General features: G+C 50.2%; 1 protein-coding gene across 13 annotated transcripts in view; it reads right to left on the bottom strand.

Moving 5' to 3' along the window:
• HYDIN (HYDIN axonemal central pair apparatus protein) overlaps window positions 1-27,608 on the bottom strand; it is a 451,680-nt gene that overhangs the window by 133,373 nt on the left and 290,699 nt on the right. For 12 of the 13 annotated variants that reach the window (XR_012664515.1, XM_048816820.2, XM_075118258.1 and 9 more), the window contains 9 exons: window positions 26,794-27,003; window positions 23,544-23,681; window positions 10,777-10,954; window positions 9,204-9,334; window positions 7,175-7,308; window positions 4,457-4,593; window positions 1,899-2,026; window positions 1,559-1,750; window positions 447-596 (listed from right to left, as the gene is read on the bottom strand). Coding sequence is in view for 11 of the 13 variants with exons in the window: in XM_048816820.2 (XP_048672777.2) it covers window positions 447-596; window positions 1,559-1,750; window positions 1,899-2,026; window positions 4,457-4,593; window positions 7,175-7,308; window positions 9,204-9,334; window positions 10,777-10,954; window positions 23,544-23,681; window positions 26,794-27,003 (1,398 nt within the window). In the remaining 2 variants the exon portion in view is untranslated. Of the gene's footprint in view, window positions 1-446; window positions 597-1,558; window positions 1,751-1,898; window positions 2,027-4,456; window positions 4,594-7,174; window positions 7,309-9,203; window positions 9,335-10,776; window positions 10,955-23,543; window positions 23,682-26,793; window positions 27,004-27,608 lie in introns of those variants that run through there. The other variant, XR_012664516.1, reaches the window with a different exon arrangement.

Raw genomic sequence — 27,608 nt, 5'->3', positions numbered from 1 at the left:
GGGGCAGGGCAGAGCGGGGCGAGCTGGGGTCACTGCTGCTGCTGCCAGAGACTGAGCAAGAAAAAGAAATACAACGCGTACTTCCCACTGGTGAGCGCAGGCCTAACCCCTGCTGCCAGGGCCAGGCCCACTGCTAACCCCTAACCCCACCCCCTGAGCCAGCCTGGCTCCCCAGGCATCCCTAACTCCACCCCACTGGGCTGGCCTAGTGCACCCCACAAGACACATGCACGCTGAAGCATGGGGGCGCCCTAAGCATGGGGCCTGGAGCGGTCGCCCTGATTCACCTTACCCAAGGGACGGCTTTGGGGGTCATAGAGAAGTAGTAGGCTAGCAGCACTTTGCACTCTGGGAGCACAAAGGGGGAAACAGAGGCACCAGCCCTGGGTTTTCACCACCACACCACACTGCCTCCCCCTTCTTTGGTAATTACTAGACAATCTCACCTCTTCCAGTGGCGCAAACTTGACCTGCGCATTGAGTCGCTCCCCCGGAGCCAGCATCCCAGATGAGGGGACCATCTCAAAGATAGGGGGCTTTGATTTGAATTCCTGACGCAGCTTCCGCCGCAGGCTGGCTGGCAAGCGTTTATCCACCTGATTGCCCAAACCCAAACGATTAGCTCAGACCCTGAAACACGGCTACAGCCACAGCCTTCATAGAACATGGACCAGCCAAGTAACCAGTCAGAAACAGCTGTTTCAATTAACCAACGAGAAACACAGAAGCATGTTACCGCTCAGGCCGGGGATAAAGAATGATGGAAGGAGACGGCCAGGGAATTAGTAGAGAGGCAAGGCACAAACAGATGACAAATTCCAGACAATCAGAGCCAGCTCCAATTACCCAGGTTCAAAAACCTTTAGCTACAGCAAGATAGTTACAAGAATTAAACAGTATGGGTGGGAATTTCAAAACAGACTAGGGGATGCTGAGAACAGGCCTTCTCCCACCTCCTCCCCAATCTCCAGCTGAGCAATTCCTCCTCTTCTCTCCTCTCTCAAAGTCCCCTTAGTGCAGGGACCAGCCGTGGCTGCATGAGACTTTCTTCAGAGCTCATCAATGCTGGCCCTTGCTTCGCTACCAGAGATGCTGCAGAGTATCATTCCTTCTCCCCACAATCCCCTGGGCAGCCTTGTGCTCCCTGCATCTCCTGGTCTGAGGAATGACACATGGGGCTCATGAATCAAGCATGTTCCTATTTGCAGAACAGAGCATGAAAGGCGCTATGATGTTCCCATGATGTTCTTAAAAAGGGAATTCCCACTTGGCTCACAGCTTTGACATTAGCAGCTCAAATGTATCAGCTCAGCAAATGTCATCAGCTGTTTGACTATTGGGTCTTAAAACGCATCCACGGCCTAGTAAGCTGACTCTATGGCTGGAGCAGGCTGGTACTCTGCTGTAGGTCCTGGATCTACAATCCTTACTCACTGAGTCATTACTGAGGTAAGTACTACTCTGTGCAATAAGGGTTGTGGAACTGAGGCCTGAGGGCACAATGGGGAGTGGCGGTAATGGAAGGAGGCAGGGACGTCACTGGCTGTCTTTGCTTTACCTTTTTGATGCACTCATTACTGGTGATGAACCATTCGCAAGTGATCTGCAGCTGATTGTGGAGCTGGATGGTCTCCACCTGGCACTGCCCACACTGGATGGAGGAGAACTCCAGCTTGTTGCTGGAGATGCAGAGTGAAGGCATGGTCACCTTGGCACGAAGGCAGATGTGAAACGTCGGGCCAGCTACAACCTGAGTACACAACATAGCCCCCTGGTGAGAAGTCTGGAGGAGAACTAACTGCAGACTTGAACCGTGACAGGCTGGGGAAGCCGGGCTAAGAGAGTGACTCAAACCTGGATGGAGAGTGAAGGCTACGGGGCTGGAGAATACCTCATACCTTGATGGGCAGGAGCACTTCCACATCTCCCAAGGGCAAGTTGGCACTACGTGGATCAAACTGTACTTCAAACGTTTCTGTCTCACAGTAGGGCAGGTTCTTCACGCGGTCCAGTTCTACGCTGAAACCTTGAACACCACATAACAAAACCACTTAGAACCTACGGTCTGCAGAAAGCATGATGCATGTGAGTCGTAGTGTAACTATGCTTCACAGTTGTCACAATACATCCCTCCACCCCTTACTGGTGACAGAGTGACAGAAAGCAGATCCCTCTGCTCCGAGAGCACAGGTACCAGAGGGAAAGGAGAATCGCCACCGGCTGAAAGCACTAGGGCCTATGGATGACACAGCACAGCAGTTCTGATTCTGCTTAGTAGAAACACACACACACACACACACATGTTCATCACAACACAGCAAAACTGAGCCAGTGTGAACACTTGTATACTTCCTGGCTAGTCTCTTGAGTTTCTCATGGTTGGGGATTTATATGAGTGATCCCTGCTAATGCAAAGAGCAACCTTACATACAAAGCACTGCACATCAGAGTGTGACAATGCATGTCACTATTCAGCCAGTAAAACAACAGAAACCCCAACCCACAATAACAGAGCACAGGAGAGACCCATCTGCTCTGCCTGTATCTGGGCAGGCCCCCTCAGTGAAGTAACACACACACACTTTGCTCTTTAGCATCCCAAGTGTTTGGTACAAGTTACTGCAGCTGCTGAAATCCCACTTATTCTGACTCTCTTCTGCAGAGATTTCCAATCAGCAGCTCCCTACCAGACACCCCAGAGGTGGCTTTAAGGACCTTTCTCCCAGGACAGTCACTGCTTTCTAACAGGACTTGGCTAAGAGCTGGTTTATCCTGTAATTTTAAAGCAAAACATTGAAAACAAACACCCAGACATTTTCATTAGTGTTATAAAAGGGGATGATTATTTATTGTTGGTAGCACCGGAGCAGCGAGGGCCCCTAGTGACAGATCAGAACCTCATTGTGCTAGGCACTGTACATACACAGAACAAAGTAATCAGAGCCTTGTATGTGAGTCTAAAACCCAGGTTTAATAACAAAATAAGCACTGTGCTCAAGTCTGTCATGAACGAGATGTGTCTGTGTGCTCCCATGCTGCAAACCTGCATTCCAACTATCAGATGGAGGGAGACCAGGCCACAGGCCAAGCTGTAGCAAGGGGGAAAAAGAAGGTGCTGACTGCAGCATCATCTAATTCCCTAATAACTGATCCCTGGAGAAACACTGACACTGATCTTAAAGGATGACTCTGGGCCCAATCCTGCTCCCATTAAAGTCAACAATAAAACTTCCACTGATCACTTAGGGAGCAGGAACAGACTTGATATATTCTGGTCTCGATTCTCTCCTGCACTGAGAGCCACTCAGCCCTGGGGGTGGGCTTAGGGGCTGCTCTTACTTATGCCAGTTGGCTATGATCCCTATGGGACCATTGGCCAGCTGAGAATCAAAGTTGCACAGTCACTCTCCAACTTTCCCCCACCAACAGGGTGTGTAGATGGGGCATTGGCTAGGAGCTGGTATGAGGTTTTCCATCAGCTGAGAGCAGCCCTGCAACGGGGGTGGGGGGAGGGGATCCTGGCTTTCTGTCCCTCCAACTGAAGTAAGAGTTGGCAAAAAGGCAGCTGCAGAGTGGCGGGTGGAGTGAGCGTTACTGGATGGAGGAAAGCGTAAGAAACAGAAAGCCCTAATGGGAAGAGGTGGGATTTCCCATAGTACATAGAATCATAGAATATCGCAGTTGGAAGGGACCTCAGGAGGTCATCTAGTCCAACCCCCTGCTCAAAGCAGGACCAATCCCCAACTAAATCATCACAGCCAGGGCTTTGTCAAGCCTGACCTTGAAAACCTTACAGGAAGGAAATTCTACCACGTCCCTAGGTAACCCATTCCAGTGCTTCACCACCCTCCTAGTGAAAAAGTTTTTCCTAATATCCAACCTAAACCTCCTCCACTGCAACTTGAGACCATTACTCCTTGTTCTGTCATCTGCTACCACTGAGAATAGTCTAGATCCATCCTCTTTGGAACCCCCTTTCAGGTAGTTGAAAGCAGCTATCAAATCCCCTCTCATTCTTCCCTTCCACAGACTAAACAAGCCCAGTTTCCTCAGCCTTTCCTCATAAGTCATGTGCTCCAGTCCCCTAATCATTTTTGTTGCCCTCCGCTGGATGTTTTCCAATTTTTCCACATCCTTCTTGTAGTGTGGGGCCCAAAACTGGACACAGTACTCCAGATGAGCCCTCACTAATGCCGAATAGAGGGGAACGATCACGTCCCTCGATCTGCTGACAATGCTCCCGCTTATACATCCCAAAATGCCATTGGCCTTCTTGGCAACAAGGGCACACTGGTGACTCATATCCAGCTTCTCGTCCACTGTCACCCCTGGGTCCTTTTCTGCAGAACTGCTGCCTCTGCACATTCAACAGATTTTGAACTATTGCATCAAACTGAGATGGTTCATTCCTACTCCCATTTAGTTAAAGCCCACATAAGCATCTCACCCCCATTACCTGTATCATGCAGGGCCCGTCTGTCTGCATGGAAGGATACAGGGAACTCGCCGGTGTTGGTGATTTTGACAATGTGAGTTTGGATGTTACCAAGAATGATGTAGCCAAAGTCCAAGATGTATTCAGGCAGCTGAGCTCTGAAAGAGTTAACGAGAGCTCAGTTTGAGTCACAGCCTCCTGCTCAACTGGGCTGCATTTTCAAAGCGAGGAGCAAGTCCCATATTATATCACCATTCACTGCTTAGAAAACTCAGCCCTAAGTGCGGAACGCCAGGCCCAAATTCCCAATGATGTGTCATTAACGGCTTGTCTGCATGGGCAGCAGTGCATGATTTCTAAAGTACACCAATGTGTTGCATGCTAACTGGCCGATGTAGAGCCTGCTGGCGTGAACTAAAAGTTCCCTAGTGTATATTAATGTAATGCTGGGTCACTTAAAATTGCTTCAATACATTTCAGTGAAGTTTCTCTGCACTGTAACCAAGTTTCACCCATGCCAACGCCCTTAGAATGCAGCACTCAGCCTCCATAGATAGGAGGTGAGGCTCTTCCAAAGCAGGCCCATTCCTCGTTGGTGCTAGGGTCACAATTCAGAAAGGCATCACTATTCCGGAGAGCACTTAAGCATAAGCCTATGCACATGCTTAGGTGCAGGTGAAGTCAATGGGACGGAAGCACAAGTATGTTCCTGAATCAAGGTGTAGCTGAACAGGGGAAATGTCTTTGTCTCATTCAAGGAGGGGCACTGAGAAGACTTGTTGGTCTGTGTACCCCTTTGATCCCACCAGTAGCCACACTCCTTGGGCTAAGTCTTGTCCAGTTGATATCTGTGTAATTCCCAGTTCCTGAACTCAGGAGTGGAATATTTTCCTGCTGTTATGCCCAGTCTGGTCAGCTTGTCCTATGAAGCCTTCTGCTCCATGGCCCATCAGTAGCAATGGTTATTACCACTCTGAACTGGTTTGATCGTCTCTGGCTGTTGCCAGTAATGATGCATTAACCTGGCAAAAGGCAATTTGACTTTAATAAATTTGACTGACCCTGCTAGGCTCAGAGCTGGAGACAAAACCAGCCCAGCAACACGAGGAAGACATTTGTAGTCAACAATGGAATTGTAAAATCTTTTGCAAGGAATGCTACACATTCATAAGAACATAAGAACGGCCATACTGGGTCAGACCAAAGGTCCATCCAGCCCAGTATCCTGTCTGCTGACAGTGACCAGTGCCAGGTGCCCCAGAGGGAGTGAACCTAACAGGTAATGATCAGTGATCTCTCTCCTGCCATCCATCTCCACCCTCTGACAAACAGAGGCTAGGGACACCATTCCTTACCCATCCTGGCTAATAGCCATTAATGGACTTAGCCTCCATGAATTTATCCAGTTCTCTTTTAAATCCTGTTATAGTCCTAGCCTTCACAACCTCCTCAGGCAAGGAGTTCCACAGGTTGACTGTGTGCTGTGTGAAGAAGAACTTCCTTTTATTTGTTTTAAACCTGGTGACCATTAATTGCATTTGGTGGCCTCTAGTTCTTATATTATGAGAACAAGTAAATAACTTTTCCTTATTCACTTTCTCCACACCACTCATGAATTTACAGACCTCTATCATATCCCCCCTTAGTCTCCTCTTTTCCATGCTAAAAAGTCCTAGCCTCTTTAATCTCTCCTCATATGGGACCTGTTCCAACCCCCTAATCATTTTAGTTGCCCTTCTCTGAACCTTTTCTAATGCCAGTATATCATTTTTGAGATGAGGGGACCACATCTGTACACAGTATTCAAGATGTGGGTGTACCATGGATTTATATAAGGGCAATAAGATATTCTCCATCTTATTCTCGATCCCTTTTTTAATAATTCCTAACATCCCACTGCTCACTGCGTGGACGTCTTCAGAGAACTATCCACGATGACTGCAAGATCTTTCTCCTGATTAGTTGTAGCTAAAGTAGCCCCCATCATATTGTATGTATGGTTGGGGTTATTTTTTCCAATGTGCATTACTTTACATTTATCCACATTAAATTTCATTTGCCATTTTGTTGTCCAATCACTTAAGTTTTGTGAGATCTTTTTGAAGTTCTTCACAGTCTGCTTTGGTCTTAACTATCTTGAGCAGATTAGTATCATCTGAAAACTTTGCCACCTCGCTGTTTACCCCTTTCTCCAGATCATTTATGAATAGGTTGAATAGGATTGGTCCTAGGACTGTCCCTTGGGGAACACCACTAGTTACCCCTCTCCATTCTGAAAATTTACCATTTATTCCTACCCTTTGTTCCCTGTCTTTTAACCAGTTCTCAGTCCATGAAAGGATCTTCCCTCTTATCCCATGACAACATAATTTATGTAAGAGCCTTTGGTGAGGGACCTTGTCCAAGGCTTTCTGGAAATCTAAGTACCGTATATGTCCACTGGACCCCCCTTGTCCATGTTTGTTGACCCCTTCAAAGAACTTCCAACCAGTGAGCTGCAGAGGGACCCGCAGGAGTTGGAATCGGAACCAGTCCTGAATTCCAAACTCTGGCACTGTGAGGTGCTGAGCATCCGCAAGTCCCAGTAATGTCAGTGGGAGCTGAGGACACTCAGCAGCTCGCAGGAGGCGTGCAGCATCCCATAGAGACAGGCCCCTGCTGAGGTGCAGAACTATTGCCGCATGGTTCTGTAGATGTGGGCATCCTGCACAGGCCAACAGGCCACAGGCCATCACTAACTTCACTAGTTTTTGGCGAGCACGCTGGCTGAGGGTGGAGTCCTCCGTGGGATCAGAGACAATAGCTTTCTGCTGCTCCAGGGCATGTTCTTGTATGAGCAGCCGCTCCACTTCCATCTGCAGCCAAGTGTCAAACTGGGGAAAGCAAAGAGAGTAACTGGTCAGCAGAAGCCCTCTAGAAAGCAAAAGCTCTTCCCGGAAGGCAGGCCCCCATTCTCACTGTGTGCAACTTCTGATGGGGTTGGTGGTGTCATCCCCTCTACAAGGCAAACACCTCTGTCTCACTGCTGAGTCTGGATGTAGCTCTCCACCATTCTCCCTACAGGTGCGACAGCGGTGCAGCACAGTAGCGTAGATACTTTGTGCATCGATGGAAGGGTTTCTCTGTCGATGTAGGTAATCCCCCTCCTCGAGCAGCAGCAGGTACAATGATGGAAGAACTCTACCATCGACCTAGCCATGGCTACACCAGAGGTTAGGTCAGCTAAACTACAGTGCTTGAAGGGGTGAATTTTTTCACCCCCCCGGCCCCCGAGTGACGCAGTGAGGCTGATCTAATTTGTAAGTGTTGATCTGGCTGTAGTTTACCAGCAAGCCACCTTGCCTGGAGATAGCATAAGAGATCACTCTGGTAAATGACCTGGTTTTCTGTCTGGCTACTCACAATTAAAAACTGAGTAGCCAGGCAAATATACAGGCCAGTTACCAGACAAGCCAGGAAACTTTCAATATCCCAAGCATCTGTCTGTCCCCGGTGGAGGCCTGGAATGCACTAAATGGTCACTATTAAAGACAAATGCAACAGGCCCCTACAAGGGAGGACCACCCCAATCACTGATACAGGCCGGACTGTAGTAAATCTGCTGGTGGAAGGGTGAACACCTGTCTGTCTAACTCAGCTAATTGTGTGATATAATACAATGTAATGCCATTTTATGTAGGTTTTCCCACCCAGGGAACTATTTTAAATGCTCTTTGCCATCGGCATGAATCTATACAGAATATGGACTGCAATGCATTGAAAAGAGAAAGATCCAGGAACTAGCATACAATCAAGAATTCAACTGAATATCATTACAGAGACCTGAGGGAATCAATGAGCTACTGACGAGTGGGTATTTGTTAGAGTGGAAAGTCCCACCCAGAATTGTTGGGGAGAGGATGAGAGAGAGAACAAACCACACATGACAGACGTGAGTCATGTCACTTCATGCATGTCTGATGCTACCGTGATGAGCATGGTTATAAGAACATATGTAAACAAGACTGGAATAGCTTAGACTACAGACTCAAATAGTTCAGTTCTCTATGATCAGGTAAACCTAGAAATATTGGGTCTGAGTAAGACACATAGCTCTCCCACATCAGCAACCAGCTAAATCACCATTACCAAACATAGATTCCACACCAAAGGTTTACCAGCGCTTTACACAGCAGAACAAAGGCATGCTCCCAGCCTGGAAGAGCCACTGCCTGAGCTGATCGAGTACAGTACACCCAAGCCAGCATAGATCACCTGTCAGACCATACTTCCTTGCATAAGCTTCCAAATGCTACACACCAGTAGCATGCTGAGAGTTCTGCTGCGTGAGGCACTTAGATAACCATCAGCTGCACAGACCAGGCACAATGTTTATGCCTTTGTCTCATCCCTCTCTTGGCTGTGCACTTCTCTGGGCTCAGTCCTCCAGTGTTTACTTGCACAGTCAGTCCTACTGGAAATCAGTGGGACTACTCAGGTCAGCATGGGCTGCAGGATCAGACCATGTATTATTGAGATTGTTACATTTTCTGAAGAGAATTATCGAATGCAATTAGAGTAGTTACAAACTGTAGGCATGATCCCCGTGGCAGGTGACTGTGGATAACCTACCAAGGATGCAGCCGCAGTGACACAAACTGGATACAGTGTCAGTCACGCCGCGGAGGTGGGGGCATGAAGAGTCAGTACAGGCCAAAATAAGGGTGGCTGCAGAGGGGTGTGGCCAGGGCAGCAGGAAGCACTTAAAGGAAACAGCAGCCTTTCTTACCATGGTGCCAGAATGGTCCGTGGATGGCTCTGCAGCCATTGCATCTGGGTGGCCAAGTGTCTCATTTCTCTGAATCTCTCCTTCCATTCTCTGTTTTGCCTCCTTGAGGATATTCTCATACCTTTCATTTCCTGTAGGAGGAACCAATGGGTGGTCAGGAAAAAAGCACGGGTTATAGACAGATTCTACCCCAGTTACACCCAGGAAACCTCACTGAACCCTACCATGACCCCCCATCTCTCAGACCTACTGAGGAAAATGCAGAAACAGTGCATACTTCCTTCCCTACAGATTAGCTCTCTCCTCCTGCAGCTCTGCCATCAGTTCTGTTCTCTCCCAATTAGGTCCAGCGCTTATGATCTCTGCTCAACCTCTGATTTTCTTCTCAAAACTTCTCCCCTGCTTCTGTCCTCCTCCCTTTCCATTTAGGAACTTGCTGGTTCCTTCATAATCAAAATAGATACAACTGGCAAGAGCTCCTCCCTTGTCTTCTCCATCCCCTTCCCCATCTTCCCCCCGTCTGACTCTTCTTATCCCTGGCTCACCTGACATGGCTTCTCCCTGTGCTGATTCCCGCCAGATCTACCTCTCCGACTCCATGTGTTTGCACAACGGTCACTGCCTGTCAACCTCGCTGTCCTTCCTCCAACTCAAGCTAAGCATGACCCAGAGTGAGCCCCCTCATCTTTCCTCGCAGACTCGCTCCCTTCCTCCATTGTCCTCCCTGTCACTGAAGCAAACAACCTCAATATCTGATTTGAGTCCTCTCTTCCTCCCACAAACCCCATTCAGGTTATTCCTAAATCCTTTCGGCTTTTCCTCTCCAGCATCTATCCCATCCTTTCCTTTGTAGCCCTGTGACTAAATCTCTTCTCCATGGCTTGGGGTCTTCTCCTGCCTGGACTATCCCCAGTCTCCTCCTCTCTGGCCCCCAGCTTCCCACCTCCCTCCCCTTCAGCACATCCCAAATGCTGCTGTGAAAAAGACCTCCCCTCACACACCATGCAGAGCATGTGTCTCCCTCTCTGAATCCCTCCTTCGGTCCCATTCATCTTCCTCCTCAATATAAGTGTCTCATTCCCTTGAGCTGTACCCCTCCCTGCCACTGTTCCATCCTACCCCACAACTTCTTGCCCACCTGGACCCTCTCTGGGCCACTGTTGTATCACCTGGCTCTCTCAATGGTACGGTCTCTGGGGCAGAGACCACATCCTCTCCTGCATTTGCTGCCATGCCAGTGCTCAGTAAATACCAAATGCCAATAGCAGCGGTTGAAAGGTTGAAGATTTCATTAATAATCCCCTGAGCCAATGGACAGAGTGAAGCCAAACAACCTGACTAGTGCTAAGATTGAGCTTGATAAGTTTCTCCGATGGAGCAGCCTGCCATAGCAGGGAGTGGACTCCATGACCCAGGAGGTCCCTGCCAGTCCTATTGTTCCCAGAACCTACATGTTCTTTGGAAGTACGTGTGATGGTGCCCTATGAATGCGAGGCAAGGAAGTACTGGAGAAAGCCTTCAGCAAGTGTCTGCAACTGAGCAGAAGAGGGTATGGTGGGGAGGGGGTCCCTACCTTTGATGTTTCTGGGCAGATCCAGGCAGATCCTGGGGAAGGTTCCCTCTCCTTTCAAGGTGATGCTCTCTGGCTCCAGGTGGGCCACCTGTATCTGGAAGGTCTGCTGGAAGACCTCAGGCACGCCAGGCAGGTAATAGACCTTGAGCACCTGTTCTTTTTCTGGTTCAATGTAACCCTGCAGCAGGTGGGAGACAGCCAGGATATGGTACCGGGCAGAGGGTTCACTGAACACATGGAGATGCTGCCAAGAGCTGGGATGGGGGCAAGAGGTGAGGAAGGGAGGGCACAGAGCTGAAGCAAACAGAACAAGTGAAGTACCCCAAGGGTCGGTCCTGGGGCCGGTTTTGTTCAATATCTTCATAAATGATCTGGAGGATGGTGTGGATTGCACTCTCAGCAAATTTGCGGATGATACTAAACTGGGAGGAGTGGTAGATACGCTGGAGGGGAGGGATAGGATACAGAAAGACCTAGACAAATTGGAGGATTGGCCCAAAAGAAATCTGATGAGGTTCAATAAGGATAAGTGCAGGGTCCTGCACTTAGGACGGAAGAACCCAATGCACCGCTACAGACTAGGGGCCGAATGGCTAGGCAGCAGTTCTGCGGAAAAGGACCTAGGGGTGACAGTGGACGAGAAGCTGGATATGAGTCACCAGTGTGCCCTTGTTGCCAAGAAGGCCAATGGCATTTTGGGATATATAAGTAGGGGCATAGCGAGCAGATCGAGGGACGTGATCGTTCCCCTCTATTCGACATTGGTGAGGCCTCATCTGGAGTACTGTGTCCAGTTTTGGGCCCCACACTTCAAGAAGGATGTGGATAAATTGGAGAGAGTCCAGCGAAGGGCAACAAAAATGATTAGGGGTCTGGAACACATGACTTATGAGGAGAGGCTGAGGGAGCTGGGATTGTTTAGCCTGCAGAAGAGAAGAATGAGGGGGGATTTGATAGCTGCTTTCAACTACCTGAAAGGGGGTTCCAAAGAGGATGGCTCTAGACTGTTCTCAATGGTAGCAGATGACAGAACAAGGAGTAATGGTCTCAAGTTGCAGTGGGGGAGGTTTAGATTGGATATTAGGAAAAACTTTTTCACTAAGAGGGTGGTGAAACACTGGAATGCGTTACCTAGGGAGGTGGTAGAATCTCCTTCCTTAGAGGTTTTTAAGGTCAGGCTTGACAAAGCCCTGGCTGGGATGATGTAACTGGGAATTGGTCCTGCTTTGAGCAGGGGGTTGGACTAGATGACCTTCTGGGGTCCCTTCCAACCCTGATATTCTATGATTCTAAGTTGCTCTTACTGGATTCAAGCGATGTATTGTAGCTTCCATAGACCGCAAAGCACACATAAACTCAAGCCTCTGTGTCAGAATATACCATGAGGCCTATCCTGTCAGACCATTACTAATGCAGGACTGGTTGTGCCCTGGGTGCCTTCAGGCATGCTACAGGGTGCTGCACTGCAGGCAGCATGCCCTGTAGGACGGCTGGCTGATTTGGCCCCAATTGTGGCTCAGAGAGGGGACAGAGTATGCCCAACCAGCTACATAGCCCCACTTTTACCCCACTCCCTTTCAGACAGCTTGCACCCAAGAGGGTAACAGCAAACAGGGACCAGTCTCTGTGCCCCCACTCCCATCCACATTGCACAGGGCTGTGAGTGGGGGAAGAGAGGCTGCCTGTGCCCTTCACAGTTGGTCACCCAAGCAGGCCCACAGCTAGGTGTTAGGCTTGGGAAAGTCTTTTCTAGGACAATACCTCATTCCTGCTGGCAAAGGGGAAGTGTTTTCATTCACCTGCATGGATTTCAAAGTGTGGCAAACCACTGCAGTAGCTGGGCACATCATAGAATCATAGAATATCAGGGTTGGAAGTCCACCCCCTGCTCAAAGCAGGACCAATCCCCAACTAAATCATCCCAGCCAGGGCTTTGTCAAGACTGACCTTGAAAACCTCCAAGGAAGGAGATTCCACCACCTCCCTAGATAACGCATTCCAGTGCTTCATCACCCTCCTAGTGAAAAAGTTTTTCCTAATATCCAACCTAAACCTCCCCCACTGCAACTTGAGACCATTACTCCTCATTCTGTCATCCGCTACCACTGAGAACAGTCTAGAGCCATCCTCTTTGGAACCCCCTTTCAGGTAGTTGAAAGCAGCTATCAAATCCCCCCTCATTCTTCTCTTCTGCAGGCTAAACAATCCCAGTTCCCTCAGCCTCTCCTCATAAGTCATGTGTTCTAGTCCCCCCATCATTTTTGTTGCCCTTCGCTGGACGTTTTCCAATTTTTCCACATCCTTCTTGTAGCGTGGGGCCCAAAACTGGACACAGTACTCCAGATGAGGCCTCACCAATGTCGAATAGAGGGGAACGATCACGTCCCTCGATCTGCTCGATATGCCCCTACTTATACATCCCAAAATGCCATTGGCCTTCTTGGCAACAAGGGCACACTGGTGACTCATATCCAGCTTCTCGTCCACTGTAACCCTTAGGTCCTTTTCCGCAGAACTGCTGCCTAGCCATTCGGTCCCTAGTCTGTAGCGGTGCATTGGATTCTTCCGTCCTAAGTGCAGGACCCTGCACTTATCCTTATTGAACCTCATCAGATTTCTTTTGGGCCAATCCTCCAATTTGTCTAGGTCCCTCTGTATCCTGTACCCAGTGGCGAACTGGAGCCAGTTCACATGAACCGGTTGTTAAATTTTGAAGCCGTTTTAGAGCCAGTTGTTAACCCGCTTCCCTGCAGGGGGCGCTCAGGCTTTGCTGGGCTCCGGCCGGGAAGTGATGTAATTCCCCCTCCGGCCGCCAGGGGCGCTGCGCTGCGGGAGCCATGTGGGCTGCCGCCTGGCCCTGGGCACGAGCCCTGGTGCTGCTGCTTCTCCCCTGGCCCCTGGCCCTGGGGCTCCCGCTGCTGCTGGGTGGGTCCCCGGCTGCTCTGCTGGGCTGGGGCTGCGTCCTGCCGCTCGGGCTGCTCCCCGCGAGCCCCCACCCCCCTGCCCGCAGCCGGCCCCCGCCTCCAGCCACCCCCGCACCCCCTGTCCTGCCCGCACCAGCCCCTGCCCACACCAGCCCCTGCCTGCAGCCAGCCCCGCACCCCCTGCCCACAGCCGGCCCCTGCCTCCAGCCACCCCCTGCCCTGCCTCCCCCTGCCTCCAGCCACCCCCTGCCCTGCCCGCACCAGCCCCTGCCCGCACCAGCCCCTGCCTGCAGCCAGCCCCCGCCTCCAGCCACCCCCGCACCCCCTGTCCTGCCCGCACCACCCCTGCCCGCAGCCAGCCCCTACCTCCAGTCAGCCCCTGCCCTGTCTCCAGCCAGCCCCATACCCTGTTGTCTCCAGCCAACCCCGCACCCTCCTGTCTCCAGCCAGCTCCGCACCCCCTGCCTCCAGCTATCCCTGCCCCATGCCCCTGTCTGCAGCTGGCTCCACGTCCACTGGTGCCCTGCAGTTCCCAGGGCAGTAACCCTGCACACCTGCTTCAGTGAGGGGGGCAGGGAGCAGCTGAGACCCACACATGTGCACACCCTAGGGTGACCAGACAGCAAGTGTGAAAAATCGGGTATGGGGGTGGGGAGTAATAGGAGCCTATATAAGAAAAAGACCCCAAACTCGGGACTGTCCCTATAAAATCGGGACATCTGGTCACCCTAGCACACCCCCAGGGCGTGGCGGGGCCCCACACATGGGAAATGGAGCTCGTTTCTAGGTCAGGCCCATTTTTTTAAAAAAGAACTTTAGACAGGGTTAACACACACCCGTATTTTCCTGGACAGGTCAGGCTTTTTGGTTCTTAAATCGCCGTCCGGGAGGAAGTTTTAAATTTTAAAATTCCTCCCGGGAAAATACGGACGTATGGTAACCCTGTGGGTACAAAAAATACATACTGGGGCACAGCCCTTACATCAGAACTTTTTATAGGGAACCGGTTGTTAAGATTTTGGCAGCTCATCACTGCCTATACCTACCTCCAGTGTATCTGCCAACCAGCTCGGTTGCTGGGCCAGAGGTGTGCAGGGCGCACATTTCAACACAGCAACCCAGTGGAGAAACTCAGTCTGCTCAGCCAGGGGAAGGGTGGCTGCATGGCCAAGCGGCCAGCCTGGGCGAGGGGGGACCCAGATTCAATTCCTTTCTCGGTTACCAACTTCCTGTGTGCCCTTGTGACGGTCTGTCTTCCTGGCATCTGGGAGGTATGATTCCCACTTCCGGGAGATGTACACACCCTAGCAGCACGGCCCTGGTAGCGCAGGTTCACCACCCAAGGATGTAGCCGGAGGGTTGGGAAGTGTTGTATGTGGGTGGCAAGCCCGCGCCGCTGCACGGTTATTTTTAGGCACAAGCACCAGAGCGTCTGCCCAAACTGGGGATTGCACTTCCCAGCTGCTGTGGCGATGTTCCCTTAGTCTCTCTGTGCTGCAGTTCCCCATCGGTCAAAAAATGGGGATAAGAGCACTTCCCTGCCTCCCAAGGGTGCTGTGAGAATAATGACAAGAAATAGATGGCGAGGTGCTCAGACACTATCGATCAGTACACATGACAAAGTGTGGCACCACCTAGAACCTATTGTCCCTAACAAACCCCATTCCCTAACATGGATCTGCTGGGATATGCTGAGAGAGAGGCTGAAATGCTTAGGAAAGTGTTAAGTGCCTGAAGGGATGCTGGTGTCTCTTCAGTGGGCTGCATGGTGTTCTTTGTTATTATTTGTAATACAGTAGGGCCTACAGTAATACAAGCACTTGAGATCACAGCCCCATGGAGCAGGTGCTATACACATAAAATGAGAGACAGTCCCTGCCCCAGAGAGCTTATAGTCCAAATAGTCAAGGCAGACAATGGGTGGAAGGGGAAACTGAGGCACAGAGTGGGGAGGTGACTAGCCAAGGTCACACAGCAGGTCAGTGGCAGAGCCAAGAGCAGAACCTCAGGAGCAGTTACTACATCTCCTGAGGAAGCTCGGAGAAGGAAGGTAATATGGATGGGGGGCGTTCAGCTGTTGTGACCTGCACCGGATGTGCCATGTTTGTCTTTCTTCCACAGGACAGAAGCGACTTTGTCTGTACAAAGTGCAGGATGGTCTCCATATTGGTAGAGAAGGTTCAAGGTCTGGAGAAACAAGGATCAACCCTGCGTTGCATCAGAGAAACTGAAGAAGTCAGGATATGCTTCTACGGGTACAATGTTCTGAAGATTCGGAGCAGGCTGCGCAGTGGGGACAGGAAGATGGTGAAGAAATTTGGCAGCGTGTGACCTCCAGAAGAAGAAAGGGGAGCGTCCATGTACCAGCAACGCAGATACAGGTAAGTAACCATTTTCATCTTCTCTCCACAGGTACTAAGGCGGAGAGTGGACTAGATGATACGTCTGAGGGAAGGGAACAGAAGGAGACTCCGGCGATTGGAAGGCATGAGATGCACTGTCCTAGGGTTGGGGGTTCCACGATCACCGCTCCCAAGAGAAGGAGGCGGGTGGTGGTGGTCGGGGACTCTCTCCTCAGGGGGACTGAGTCATCTATCTGCCGCCCCGACCGGGAAAATGCAGAAGTCTGCTGCTTGCCAGGAGCTAGGATTCACGATGTGACAGAGAGACTGCCGAGACTCATCAAGCCCTCGGATCGCTACCCCTTCCTGCTTCTCCATGTGGGCACCCATGATACTGCCAAGAATGACCTTGAGCGGATCACTGCAGACTACGTGGCTTTGGGAAGAAGGATAAAGGAGTTTGAGGCGCAAGTGGTGTTCTCGTCCATCCTCCCCATGGAAGAAAAAGGCCTGGGTAGGGACCGTCGAATCGTGGAAGTCAACGAATGGCTACGCAGGTGGTGTCGGAGAGAAGGCTTTGGATTCTTTGACCATGGGATGGTGTTCCAAGAAGGAGGAGTGCTAGGCAGAGACGGATTCCACCTAACGAAGAGAGGGAAGAGCATCTTCGCAAGCAGGCTGGCTAAGCTAGTGAGGAGGGCTTTAAACTAGGTTCACCGGGGGAAGAAGACCAAAGCGGGGAAGTGGAATACCGGGAGGAAGCACAAGCAGGAGCGTGCGAGAGGGCAGGGCTCCTGCCTCATACTGAGAAAGAGGGAAGATCAGCGAGTTATCTCAAGTGCCTATACACAAATGCAAGAAGCCTGGGAAACAAGCAGGGAGAACTGGAAGTCCTGGCAAAGTCAAGGAATTATAATGTGATTGGAATAACGGAGACTTGGTGGGATAACTCACATGACTGGAGTACTGTCATGGATGGATATAAACTGTTCAGGAAGGATGGGCAGGGCAGAAAAGGTGGGGGAGTTGCACTGTATGTAAGAGAGCAGTATGACTGCTCAGAGCTCAAGTATGAAACTGCAGAAAAACCTGAGAGTCTCTGGATTAAGTTTAGAAGTGTGAGCAACAAAGGTGATGTCGTGGTGGGAGTCTGCTATAAACCACCGGACCGGGGGGGATGAGGTGGACAAGGCTTTCTTCCGGCAACTCACGGAAGTTTCTAGATCGCAGGCCCTGGTTCTCATGGGAGACTTCAATCACCCTGATATCTGCTGGGAGAGCAATACAGCGGTGCACAAACAATCCAGGACGTTTTTGGAAAGTGTAGGGGACAATTTCCTGGTGCAAGTGCTGAGGGAACCAACTGGGGCAGAGCTCTTCTTGACCTGCTGCTCACAAACCGGGAAGAATTAGTAGGGGAAGCAAAAGTGGATGGGAACCTGGGAGGCAGTGACCATGAGATGGTAGAGTTCAGGATCCTGACACAGGGAAGAAAGGAGAGCAGCAGAATATGGACCCTGGACTTCAGAAAAGCAGACTTTGACTCCCTCAGGGAACGGATGGGCAGGATCCCCTGGGAGAATAACATGAGGGGGAAAGGAGTCCAGGAGAGCTGGCTGTATTGTAAAGAATCCTTATTGAGGTTACAGGGACAAACCATCCCGATATGTCGAAAGAATAGTAAATATGGCAGGCGACCAGCTTGGCTTAACAGTGAAATCCTTGCTGATCTTAAATACAAAAAAGAAACTTACAAGAAGTGGAAGATTGGACAAATGACCAGGGAAGAGTATAAAAATATTGCTCGGGCCTGCAGGAGTGAAATCAGGAAGCCCAAATCACACCTGGAGTTGCAGCTAGCAAGAGATGTTAAGAGTAACAAGAAGGGTTTCTTCAGGTATGTTAGCAACAAGAAGAAAGTTAAGGAAAGTGTGGGCCCCTTACTGAATGAGGGGGGCAACCTAGTGACAGAGGATGTGGAAAAAGCTAATGTACTCAATGCTTTTTTTGCCTCTGTCTTCACGAACAAGGTCAGCTCCCAGACTACTGCACTGGGCAGCACAGCATGGGGAGGAGGTGACCAGCCCTCTGTGGAGAAAGAAGTGGTTCGGGACCATTTAGAAAAGCTGGACGAGCACAAGTCCATGGGGCCGGATGCGCTGCATCCCAGAGTGCTAAAGGAGTTGGCGGATGTGATTGCAGAGCCATTGGCCATTATCTTTGAAAACTCATGGCGATCAGGGGAAGTCCTGGATGACTGAAAAAGGCTTATGTAGTGCCCATCTTTAAAAAAGGGAAGAAGGAGGATCTTGGGAACTACAGGCCAGTCAGCCTCACCTCAGTCCCTGGAAAAATCACGGAGCAGGTCCCCAACAAATTCATTTTGAAGCACTTCGACGACAGGAAAGTGATCAGGAACAGTCAGCATGGATTCACCAAGGGCAAGTCATGCCTGACTAATCTAATTGCCTTCTATGACGAGATAACTGGCTCTGTGGATGAGGGCAAAGTGGTGGACGTGTTGTTCCTTGACTTTAGCAAAGCTTTTGACACTGTCTCCCACAGTATTCTTGCCAGCAAGTTAAAGAAGTATGGGCTGGATGAATGGACTATAAGGTGGACAGAAAGCTGGCTAGATTGTCGGGCTCAACGGGTAGTGATCAATGGCCCCACGTCTAGCTGGCAGCCGGTATCAAGTGGAGTGCCCCAAGGGTCAGTCCTCGGGCCGGTTTTGTTCAATATCTTCATAAATGATCTGGAAGATGGTGTGGATTGCACCCTCAGCAAGTTTGCAGATGACACTAAACTGGGAGGAGAGGTAGATATGCTGGAGGGTAGGGATAGGATACAGAGGGACCTAGACAAATGAGAGGATTGGGCCAAAAGAAATCTGATGAGGTTCAACAAGGACAAGTGCAGAGTCCTGCACTTAGGACGGAAGAATCCCATGCACTGCTACAGACTAGGGACCAAATGGCTTGGCAGCAGTTCTGCAGAAAAGGACCTAGGGGTTACAGTGGACGAGAAGCTGGATGAGAGTCACCAGTGTGCCCTTGTTGCCAAGAAGGCCAATGGCATTTTGGGATGTATAAGTAGGGGCATTGCCAGCAGATCGAGGGAGGTGATCGTTCCCCTCTGTTCGACATTGGTGAGGCCTCATCTGGAGTACTGTGTCCAGTTCTGGGCCCCACACTACAAGAAGAATGTGGAAAAATTGGGAAAGAGTCCAGCGGAGGGCAACAAAAATGATTAGGGGACTGGAACACATGACTTATGAGGAGAGGCTGAGGGAACTGGGATTGTTTAGTCTGCGGAAGAGAAGAATGAGGGGGGATTTGATAGCTGCTTTCAACTACCTGAAAGGGGGGTTCAAAGAGGATGGATCTAGACTGTTCTCAGTGGTAGCGGATGACAGAACAAGGAGTAATGGTCTCAAGTTGCAGTGGGGGAGGTTTAGGTTGGATATTAGGAAAAACTTTTTCACTAGGAGGGTGGTGAAACACTGGAATGCGTTACCTAGGGAGGTGGTGGAATCTCCTTCCTTAGAAGTTTTTAAGGTCAGGCTTGACAAAGCCCTGGCTGGGATGATTTAGTTGGAGATTGGTCCTGCTTTGAGCAAGGGGTTGGACTAGACGACCTCCTGAGGTCCCTTCCAACCCTGATATTCTATGAGTCTATGAACCCAGATCTCCTGAGACCCCAGCCAGTGCCCCATCCCTATAACACACTGCATCCCTGAGAGATGCATGCTTTTTAGATAGCAAAGTGCAGTTGGGAACAGGAAGTAGCATTATTGGAGAAATGGGCTGAGGCTTAGATTTGTGAAGGTGTACACAGGCGTTGCTGCATTCAGCGCTGCAAGAGCTAACTCAATTAGGAGCCTAAATTTCATTTTCAAAAGGAATTTAGGCATTTAGGAGCCAAAACCCCACTGAATTTAATGCCTACATGGGTGAATCACTTTGAAAATGAGACAAAGACTCCTAAATCAGTGAGGCACTGCAATGCTGAACTCAGCAACACCTGAGTACCTTTAAAAATCTGAACCTAAATGACAGATTAGCAGCTGGTGTACAGAAGTTACCTAGACATTTACTTCAATTAAAGGATGGTGAAGCGAGGAATATAAGAGAGTCCATTTCAGAGACCAAGGGAATTTTCTTACCAGCAAAATACAGGAGCCAGCGGGGAAAAGGGAGGAGCAAATGGAAATGAAAAGCTAACTGTGTTTTGTACAGATCCCATCCCTGGAGCACATACAACCTAGGGGCATATTGGATGCAAACACCCTAGGCAAGTATGTAATTCTAAATGCAGAGGCCCCTGAGCTGCAGGCTCACGAAGCTGGACTGGAAAGGAGACAGCTCTATCAGCAGGGACAGCAAAGAGGGACACAAAATGCAGCCAAGTCAATGGCTCTTCCATGAATTCCAGTCCCTCTGTAGGGGGTGTATGGGGGTCGCCTGGGAGAGCAGTGTGATTGAGGAGAACCAGTGTGCACTCCAGCATGGGCACCTAGTCCTTCATTAACTCGCTCCGACACGCGGAAGCTATCACAGATCGGCAGTAGCCAGTGGACATCGGGTAGTTAGCGCTGACAAGGCAGCACCTCGGAGAGGAATAGCAACAAGAGCCTGCAGAATAGCAGGTAAGAGAAGACGTTGACTTCCAGAGGTCGCTTTGAAGGAGAGGTGTCCAGCTGCAGGGCTGGTAGGTGCTGTAGCCTTTAGAACTCATGTAGGGCCAACATCTATGAGAAAACCAGGGGATCTCCTGAATGTGGGGGGTCCCCTTTTTGCTGCTGTGCTCCTCCCTGCCTTGCCCCCAGCACCAACCGCCAGCTTTCCTTGGCTCCCCGTGCGCTGATAACTGTGGTCGGTGGGCAGGGAGTGTATATAGCAGGTGGCAATGCTGCTCTGAGCAGCAGGAAACTTTTGCCGGGTTGATTGGCAGCCTTTCACGCAGAGTGGCTATTCCCTGGCTCTGGCAGCCCCAGACCTGGAGCCCCTCTCAGACAGGGTCTGTCAGACAAAGGTACTGGCCTCTGTGCAATCGGAAGGTGCTGGTGGGTAACTGCTTTCCCCTCCTGTGTCACCCTTCAGTCCCATTCCAATGGAATTTCCTCAGCTTTGCTCCCCACAGTGCTGTGTTGGGGGGCAGAATCTTTGTTCAACAGAGCAATCAGCCAGCATGCTCACTGGGCACAGAGCAGTGGAAATTCCTGGGAACACAAGCACAGCACATAGTAAAAAGACAGCCAGACCAGGTCCTCGGCTGTGTTAGCAGAGGGGCAGCAGTTGTTACAAAGCACCTAACCCCCATCCAGGGTCCTGGGCAGTCCTGCTTGCTGTTCCTCAGGCAGGAGATCACATTCTCAGAGAGGCTGCAGCAAAGGGCATCAGAGACTCATCTATGTGAGGATACCAGGCTTCATGAAAGTTATGGGGAAATATTAGAGCCATTTGGCTTCCTCTCCTTGGGAAAGAGGAGACTTGAAAGAAGCCATAAACCTGAGAGGTACATTAGTCACATTGCCGAGGGGGACAGAGAGGGGACATCACTGCAACATGAGGGGCAGGCTATGGCTTTCCCAGACCTATACAGAGGCAGTGAGATGGGGCCTAAGAGGCAAGCACTTTACCAGGGCTTCTCCTTGCATGTGGAGCTGAGCAATCTGCTTAATGGCATGGACTGGTTCCCCCCCTACACAGTCCCGCTTTGTGGGCAGGTGAACAGGAGAGAGGGATTGGCTCCAACTCCTCCTGGCCCCCTGTAGCCTTATTCTTTAATAGTTAATAATTGTATTGGTTGTCAATGGATACGAATGTAATGAGCTGGAGGAACAGGGATCTAGTCTAGTCTAGTTACTGCTAAGGAAAAGAAAAGGCTAAGTTAGATCTATGGGCTACACCCCTAACATCCTGCTGCCCAGAGCACAGAGACTGTTCCGGTGGGGGCCCATTGCAGAGTCATGGGAGCAGGGGAAGGCCTTCCAGCCCCCATCCCGCTGCACAAGGACCATCAGGATCTCAGGCAGTACTTTGGGCTAAGGCAGTGGTTCCCAAACTGGGGTTCACAAACCCCTGGGGATTTGCAGAATGTTACAGGGGGTTCGCCAGAAAAATGTCACTCATGGCGGCCAGAGGACCCCGGCATTGGAGGCAGCAGGTGGGACCTGGTTGCAGGGCAGACGGCCCGAGCCCCAGGGAGAGCGGGGCTGGGCAGTTGCGGCTGGCAGCCCAAGCCCTGCCCCCATGAGCGGGGGAGCCGGCAGCCCGAACCCAAGCGCTCCGCACGGGGCTGGCAGCCCAAGCCCCAGGGGGAGTGGGGCCAGGTAGTTTGGGCTGGCAGCCCGAGCCCTGCCCCCATCAGTGGGGGAGCCGGCAGCCCGAACCCCAGTGCTCTGCGCGGGGCTGGCAGCCCAAGCCCCAGGGAGAGCGAGGTCCGACAGTTGGGGCCGGCAGCCTGAGCCCTGGTGGTCAGCGGGACCAGCAGCCTGAGCTCAGTGGAGCTCAGTTGAGCGGGGCGGTCAATGAGGTCCAGCAGCAGGAGCCCAACGGAGTGTGGAGGAGCTTTAAACTTAAATTCCTGGAAATATTAATTTTTAGGAGGAGGTTCACGAGATTGCACAATTTAGTGAAAGGAGTTCGCGGGCTGTTAAAGTTTGGGAACCACTGCACTAAGGGGAATGAACACAAGCTGCAGGCAAAGCCCATCAAAGCAGAGAACACAAGTGAGTGCAGAGGCATGCAGGTTTGTGTCCAGTGGAGGTGACTCAGAGGTCTGCTGAGAAAGCAGCAGTGTGAGAGAAAGAGAAACTGAGCAACAGAGACACACTGGGCTTTCCTCACTCCGGAGATCATCTCTGAGTCCATAAAAACAGCAAGGACTGTTCCTAAACTAAATGTGCCTGTACAAGTATACTCCTGAGCACTTGAAAGAGACACACCAGCACGGCTCGTGCTGCAGGAGTGGGTGGATAAGCTGGTGTCTGTGATTGGGCAGGTGGGGAAGGAGTATATCTTGCTGGGTTACAGACCAGGCTCTGAGATTGGCTGGGCTGGGCTGAGCAATGTGACCTAGGTTCTGCTGTGAAGAAAAAAGAATCTGTGCAATCCAGTTCCATCGTCAGCACAGACCCAAAGCTCCCAGCAGCCAGAACTCAAAGTGTGGCCAAAGCACTTGAGCTGCCTGCAGCTGGTCGTTTGATGGAGGAGCCTCCTGCCATTCAGAGTATATTGAGGGAGTCTATTAAGGAGCACGCCCATTTGACCTTCACTAGCTCCCAGTAGCTATAACCTTCCATCATCTCCCCTGCTGGATTTACATCCTCACCCTCTGGCAACACAGCTAGACAATTGCCCTTGCTGTGCCAAGGAGGGGGCTTCCCTTAGGAATGGTGATCAGCCCAGTTGCCAGCACTTGTGGGGCCTCTGCCGGGCAGTGCCAGGATTTTAATTCTAGCCCCTCAGGGCTCCGTCCATCTGTCACAGATACTTACAGTGGCAGGCAGGATCAGTGGCACTCCTGGCGGAGGGTTGTCGGATGAGGCCTGGCTCGTGTTCAGTACCATGTACCCAAATCCAACCTTCCCGTTATTGCACAGAGTGATTTCAGCTTCAATGACTTGGTCAAATAGCTGAGGGGAAGAGATAGGAACAGGAGTGTCAATATCAAGGCTTTTTTTCAGATTGGCGTCCCACATACTCATAACACGCAGACAAGGGGATATTCAATGAAAGCAAGAGACAGGAAATTCAACACCGGCCCAAAGGAAAGTTTTCCAAACAGTGCACTACTAGGCTGTGGAACTCATCACCACAACATGTTGCTGTGGTCACGAGCTCAGCAGGAATCCAGAACGGACTGGATATTCTGTAAGAACATGCAGACTTATGAGAGAAAGGATTAAAATAGCAATCAGGAACCAAGGAAGAGTTTTGGAGGGGATGTAAATCCTCCTGGCTTCAGGGCATAAACCAGCTTCTAATTGATGGGGGTATTTCCTGTGAGAAGCTTGTCCCATAACTATGGACTATAAGGTGAATAGAAAGCTGGCTAGATTGTCGGGCTCAACGGGTAGTGATCAATGGCTCCATGTCTAGTTGGCAGCCGGTATCAAGTGAAGTGCCCCAGGGGTCGGTCCTGGGGCTGGTTTTGTTCAATATCTTCATAAATGATCTGGAGGATGGTGTGGATTGCACCCTCAGCAAGTTTGCAGATGACACTAAACTGGGAGGAGTGGTAGATACGCTGGAGGGTAGGGATAGGATACAGAGGGACCTAGACAAATTAGAGGATTGGGCCAAAAGAAATCTGATGAGGTTCAACAAGGACAAGTGCAGAGTCCTGCACTTAGGACGGAAGATTCCAATGCACCGCTACAGACTAGGGACCAAATGGCTTGGCAGCAGTTCTGCAGAAAAGGACTTAGGGGTTACAATGGATGAGAAGTTGGATATGAGTCAACAGTGTGCCCTTGTTGCCAAGAAGGCCAATGGCATTTTGGGATGCATTTTGGGGCATTGCCAGCAGATCGAGGGACGTGATAGTTCCCCTCTATTCGACACTGGTGAGGCCTCATCTGGAGTACTGTGTCCAGTTTTGGGCCCCACACTACAAGAAGGATGTGGAAAAATTGGAAAGAGTCCAGCGGAGGGCAACAAAAATGATTCGGGGACTGGAACACATGACTTATGAGGAGAGGCTGAGGGAACTGGGGATGTTTAGTCTTCAGAAGAGAAGAAGGAGGGGGGATTTGATAGCTGCTTTCAACTACCTGAAAGGAGGTTCCAAAGAGGATGGCTCTAGACTGTTCTCAGTGGTAGCAGATGATAGAACAAGGAGTAATGGTCTCAAGTTGCAGTGGGGGAGATTTAGGTTGTATATTAGGAAAAACTTTTTCATTAGGAGGGTGGTGAAACACTGGAATGTGTTACCTAGGGAGGTGGTGGAATCTGCTTCCCTAGAAGTTTTTAAGGTCAGGCTTAACAAAGCCCTGGCTGGGATGATTTAGTTGGGGATCGGTCCTGCTTTGAGCAGAGGGTTGGACTAGATGACCTCCTGAGGTCCCTTCCAACCCTGATATTCTATGATTCTATTCTACAATTCTTTGATTCTACCTGCTTCAGTGTCCTGCACCTTCCTCTGAGGCCTCTGAGTCGATGTCAGAGACAGGACAGTGGACTGGGTAGCCCTGGGGTCTAATCCAGCCTGGCAATTCCTATCTGGCAAGCAGGAGAAGCTGTGAACCAGCACAGAAATACCTGGGAGATCCCCCTCAGCACCAGAAAACATGAACTTTTTCTATTCCTTGCTGCCATTTTCCAAATGTGCCTCTTTTGGGAAAGATAAGATAGGTGAGATGATATCTGTTATCGGACCAACTTCTGTCGAAAGCTTGTGCCTTCCATCAACAGCAGTGAATCCAATAAAAGACTGACTCACCCGCCTTTGTCGCTCTCATAACCTGAGACCAACATGGCTGCAACACTGCCAACAATTTCTTTTGGAAGACAGTCCTGTATTTCGGACTCCCTGGGTCAAACAGATCCCTGGGGTAACTCCCCTGAAGTCAAAGGAGATAGATCGGGGCAGATTTGGCCCATTCCAGTGATAGCATAATCCAATGTATGTGATGTTAGTTGACATTATTATTTTAATAATGAAGGAAGGTATCATTCATCTTCAGGGAAAGCATGATTTTTAATGTGGTAAACCCTGGATTCTGTCCAGCACTGCTTGGATGAGGCTGGAGGATGTATACAGGAAAATGCTCCTATGCCCAAGTATTTTTGGAACCTGCAGTGGTAGGAGAAGGAATACAAAAGGCGCATTAACATCTAAAGAGATTCGATAATAATCTCTTTGGTCCTTTTTAGTTGGTTTAAGTGAAACAGTGGTTCTTTGAGTTTTGATTCTGATATCTGAGTCTCACACCATTTGGTCTACAATTACTGGGTTCTAGTTAAAAACACTATTAATGGTGAAAAGGCAACAAAGAAAACGGAATGACTGGTTAAAGGAGAGGAGCTCAGTTAGTCTGTGCTGCTTTAATGCATAGATGAAACTGCCCCACTGCCTTTAATTTGTTCTCAGGCATTTGCAGAGGCAGAGGCAGAGCTCAAAGCAAATGTCGCTTGTTACTAAGTGCTCTCCGGCAGACTCTGAAGGCATGTCATGTGTCTCCAAACTCCTCCTCCTCTGTCTTTTCCTCTACATGGTCAAGGGGGCTGGTCTCTTCCTTCAAGGGTTTATTTTTCCTTCATTAATGTGCAGGTTCATTAAAATCCCCCTCCAACACAGAGTACCTTCGCGCTGCTTCCTACTTTACCAGCAGAGGAATACCATGCACAGGTCAGATCACGGCACGACACTGACTGACCTTCACCAGTGACGCTGCAGTTAATCGATAGAATCATTTTTCCTCCAAGCAACAGCACTCTTACTTCCACTGCTTCCCTTCTACTAAGCCCAAGAACAGTAGATACCAAAAAGATGCAGGGCTTCATGACGGACAAACTCTGAAGAGGTTATGCTGCCCACAAGAGAGAGGCTGTTGGGATACAGGTGCATATTATGCAGAGGAGGTTCTACTGACAGTGAGAGTGGAGCTGTGAGGGGCTGTATAACGGTATCCAGAGGTAGGGCCACCCTGTCAGGAGGGGACACTGACAGCATGGATGATGGCACATCTGGCCAGTTGAATGGAAGTTGGTGGCTCTGAAACGCAGGCCTCTCCTGTGTTTTACCTGTAGCCCATAGTCAATCTCCTTTATGTCAAAGGCGTAACTGATGAGCGAAGCCTCTCCTTTCAGCACGATCTCATAGGTAGGGCCTCCCTCGACTTTGCACAGCGCCTTGGCCCGGGCAGTGATGTCAGCGTGACCATAAAAGGTGAATGAGACCTGCTGACTCTCGTTGGGTTGCAGCATTCCATAGAGGGGCAATATGTCAAACACCTGGTGGGGGTGGGGTGGGGTGGAGTGGAGAGGGTAGAGGAAGGCAGAAATGACACAGTTAAACATTTCAAAGTGCAGAAATCAATGGTTAGCAACTTCAGAAGAGCTTCATCCTTTCAAATGCCCTGGCATTCTACTCTGCATAGCAGTTGTTTGGAGCAAGGCACAGACAATACTAGATCCTCCGGCGGGGCTGGCACAAATGGAATGATTCTAATCTCTGGCTTACAACCACCCTGATCTAAACTGAAAGGGCATAGGGCATACGTAGTCTCCATGGTCACTAAGGCAGCATTAGTACAGTCTTGGAGACCTATGGGTGGCAGAGGTCCTCTCAGGTGAGGTTCCTCTTCCTTGGAATTCCCAGCCCTTGAAGGGACTTCAGACAGAGTAAGAGTCAGCAGAGCCCAATGCGAGACACAGTGACTCAGTTCAGCTTATTCTGAACACTCTTGATTTTGTTCCTGTATTGTGTGCTATTCTCCATTACAGTGCTAAGGCAACAACAGAATTGTTATTATTAACCAATTAATTAATGAAGGGATTACTATTGAAGTCTTTACACTCTATCCAGGCAAAACTTTTATTGAAGTCAGTGAAAGTGA

The sequence above is a fragment of the Caretta caretta genome, chromosome 12 (genome assembly GCF_965140235.1).
Source record: "Caretta caretta isolate rCarCar2 chromosome 12, rCarCar1.hap1, whole genome shotgun sequence".
Classification (NCBI taxonomy): Eukaryota; Metazoa; Chordata; order Testudines; family Cheloniidae; genus Caretta; species Caretta caretta.
This window is presented reverse-complemented; position numbering and strand designations above follow the sequence as displayed.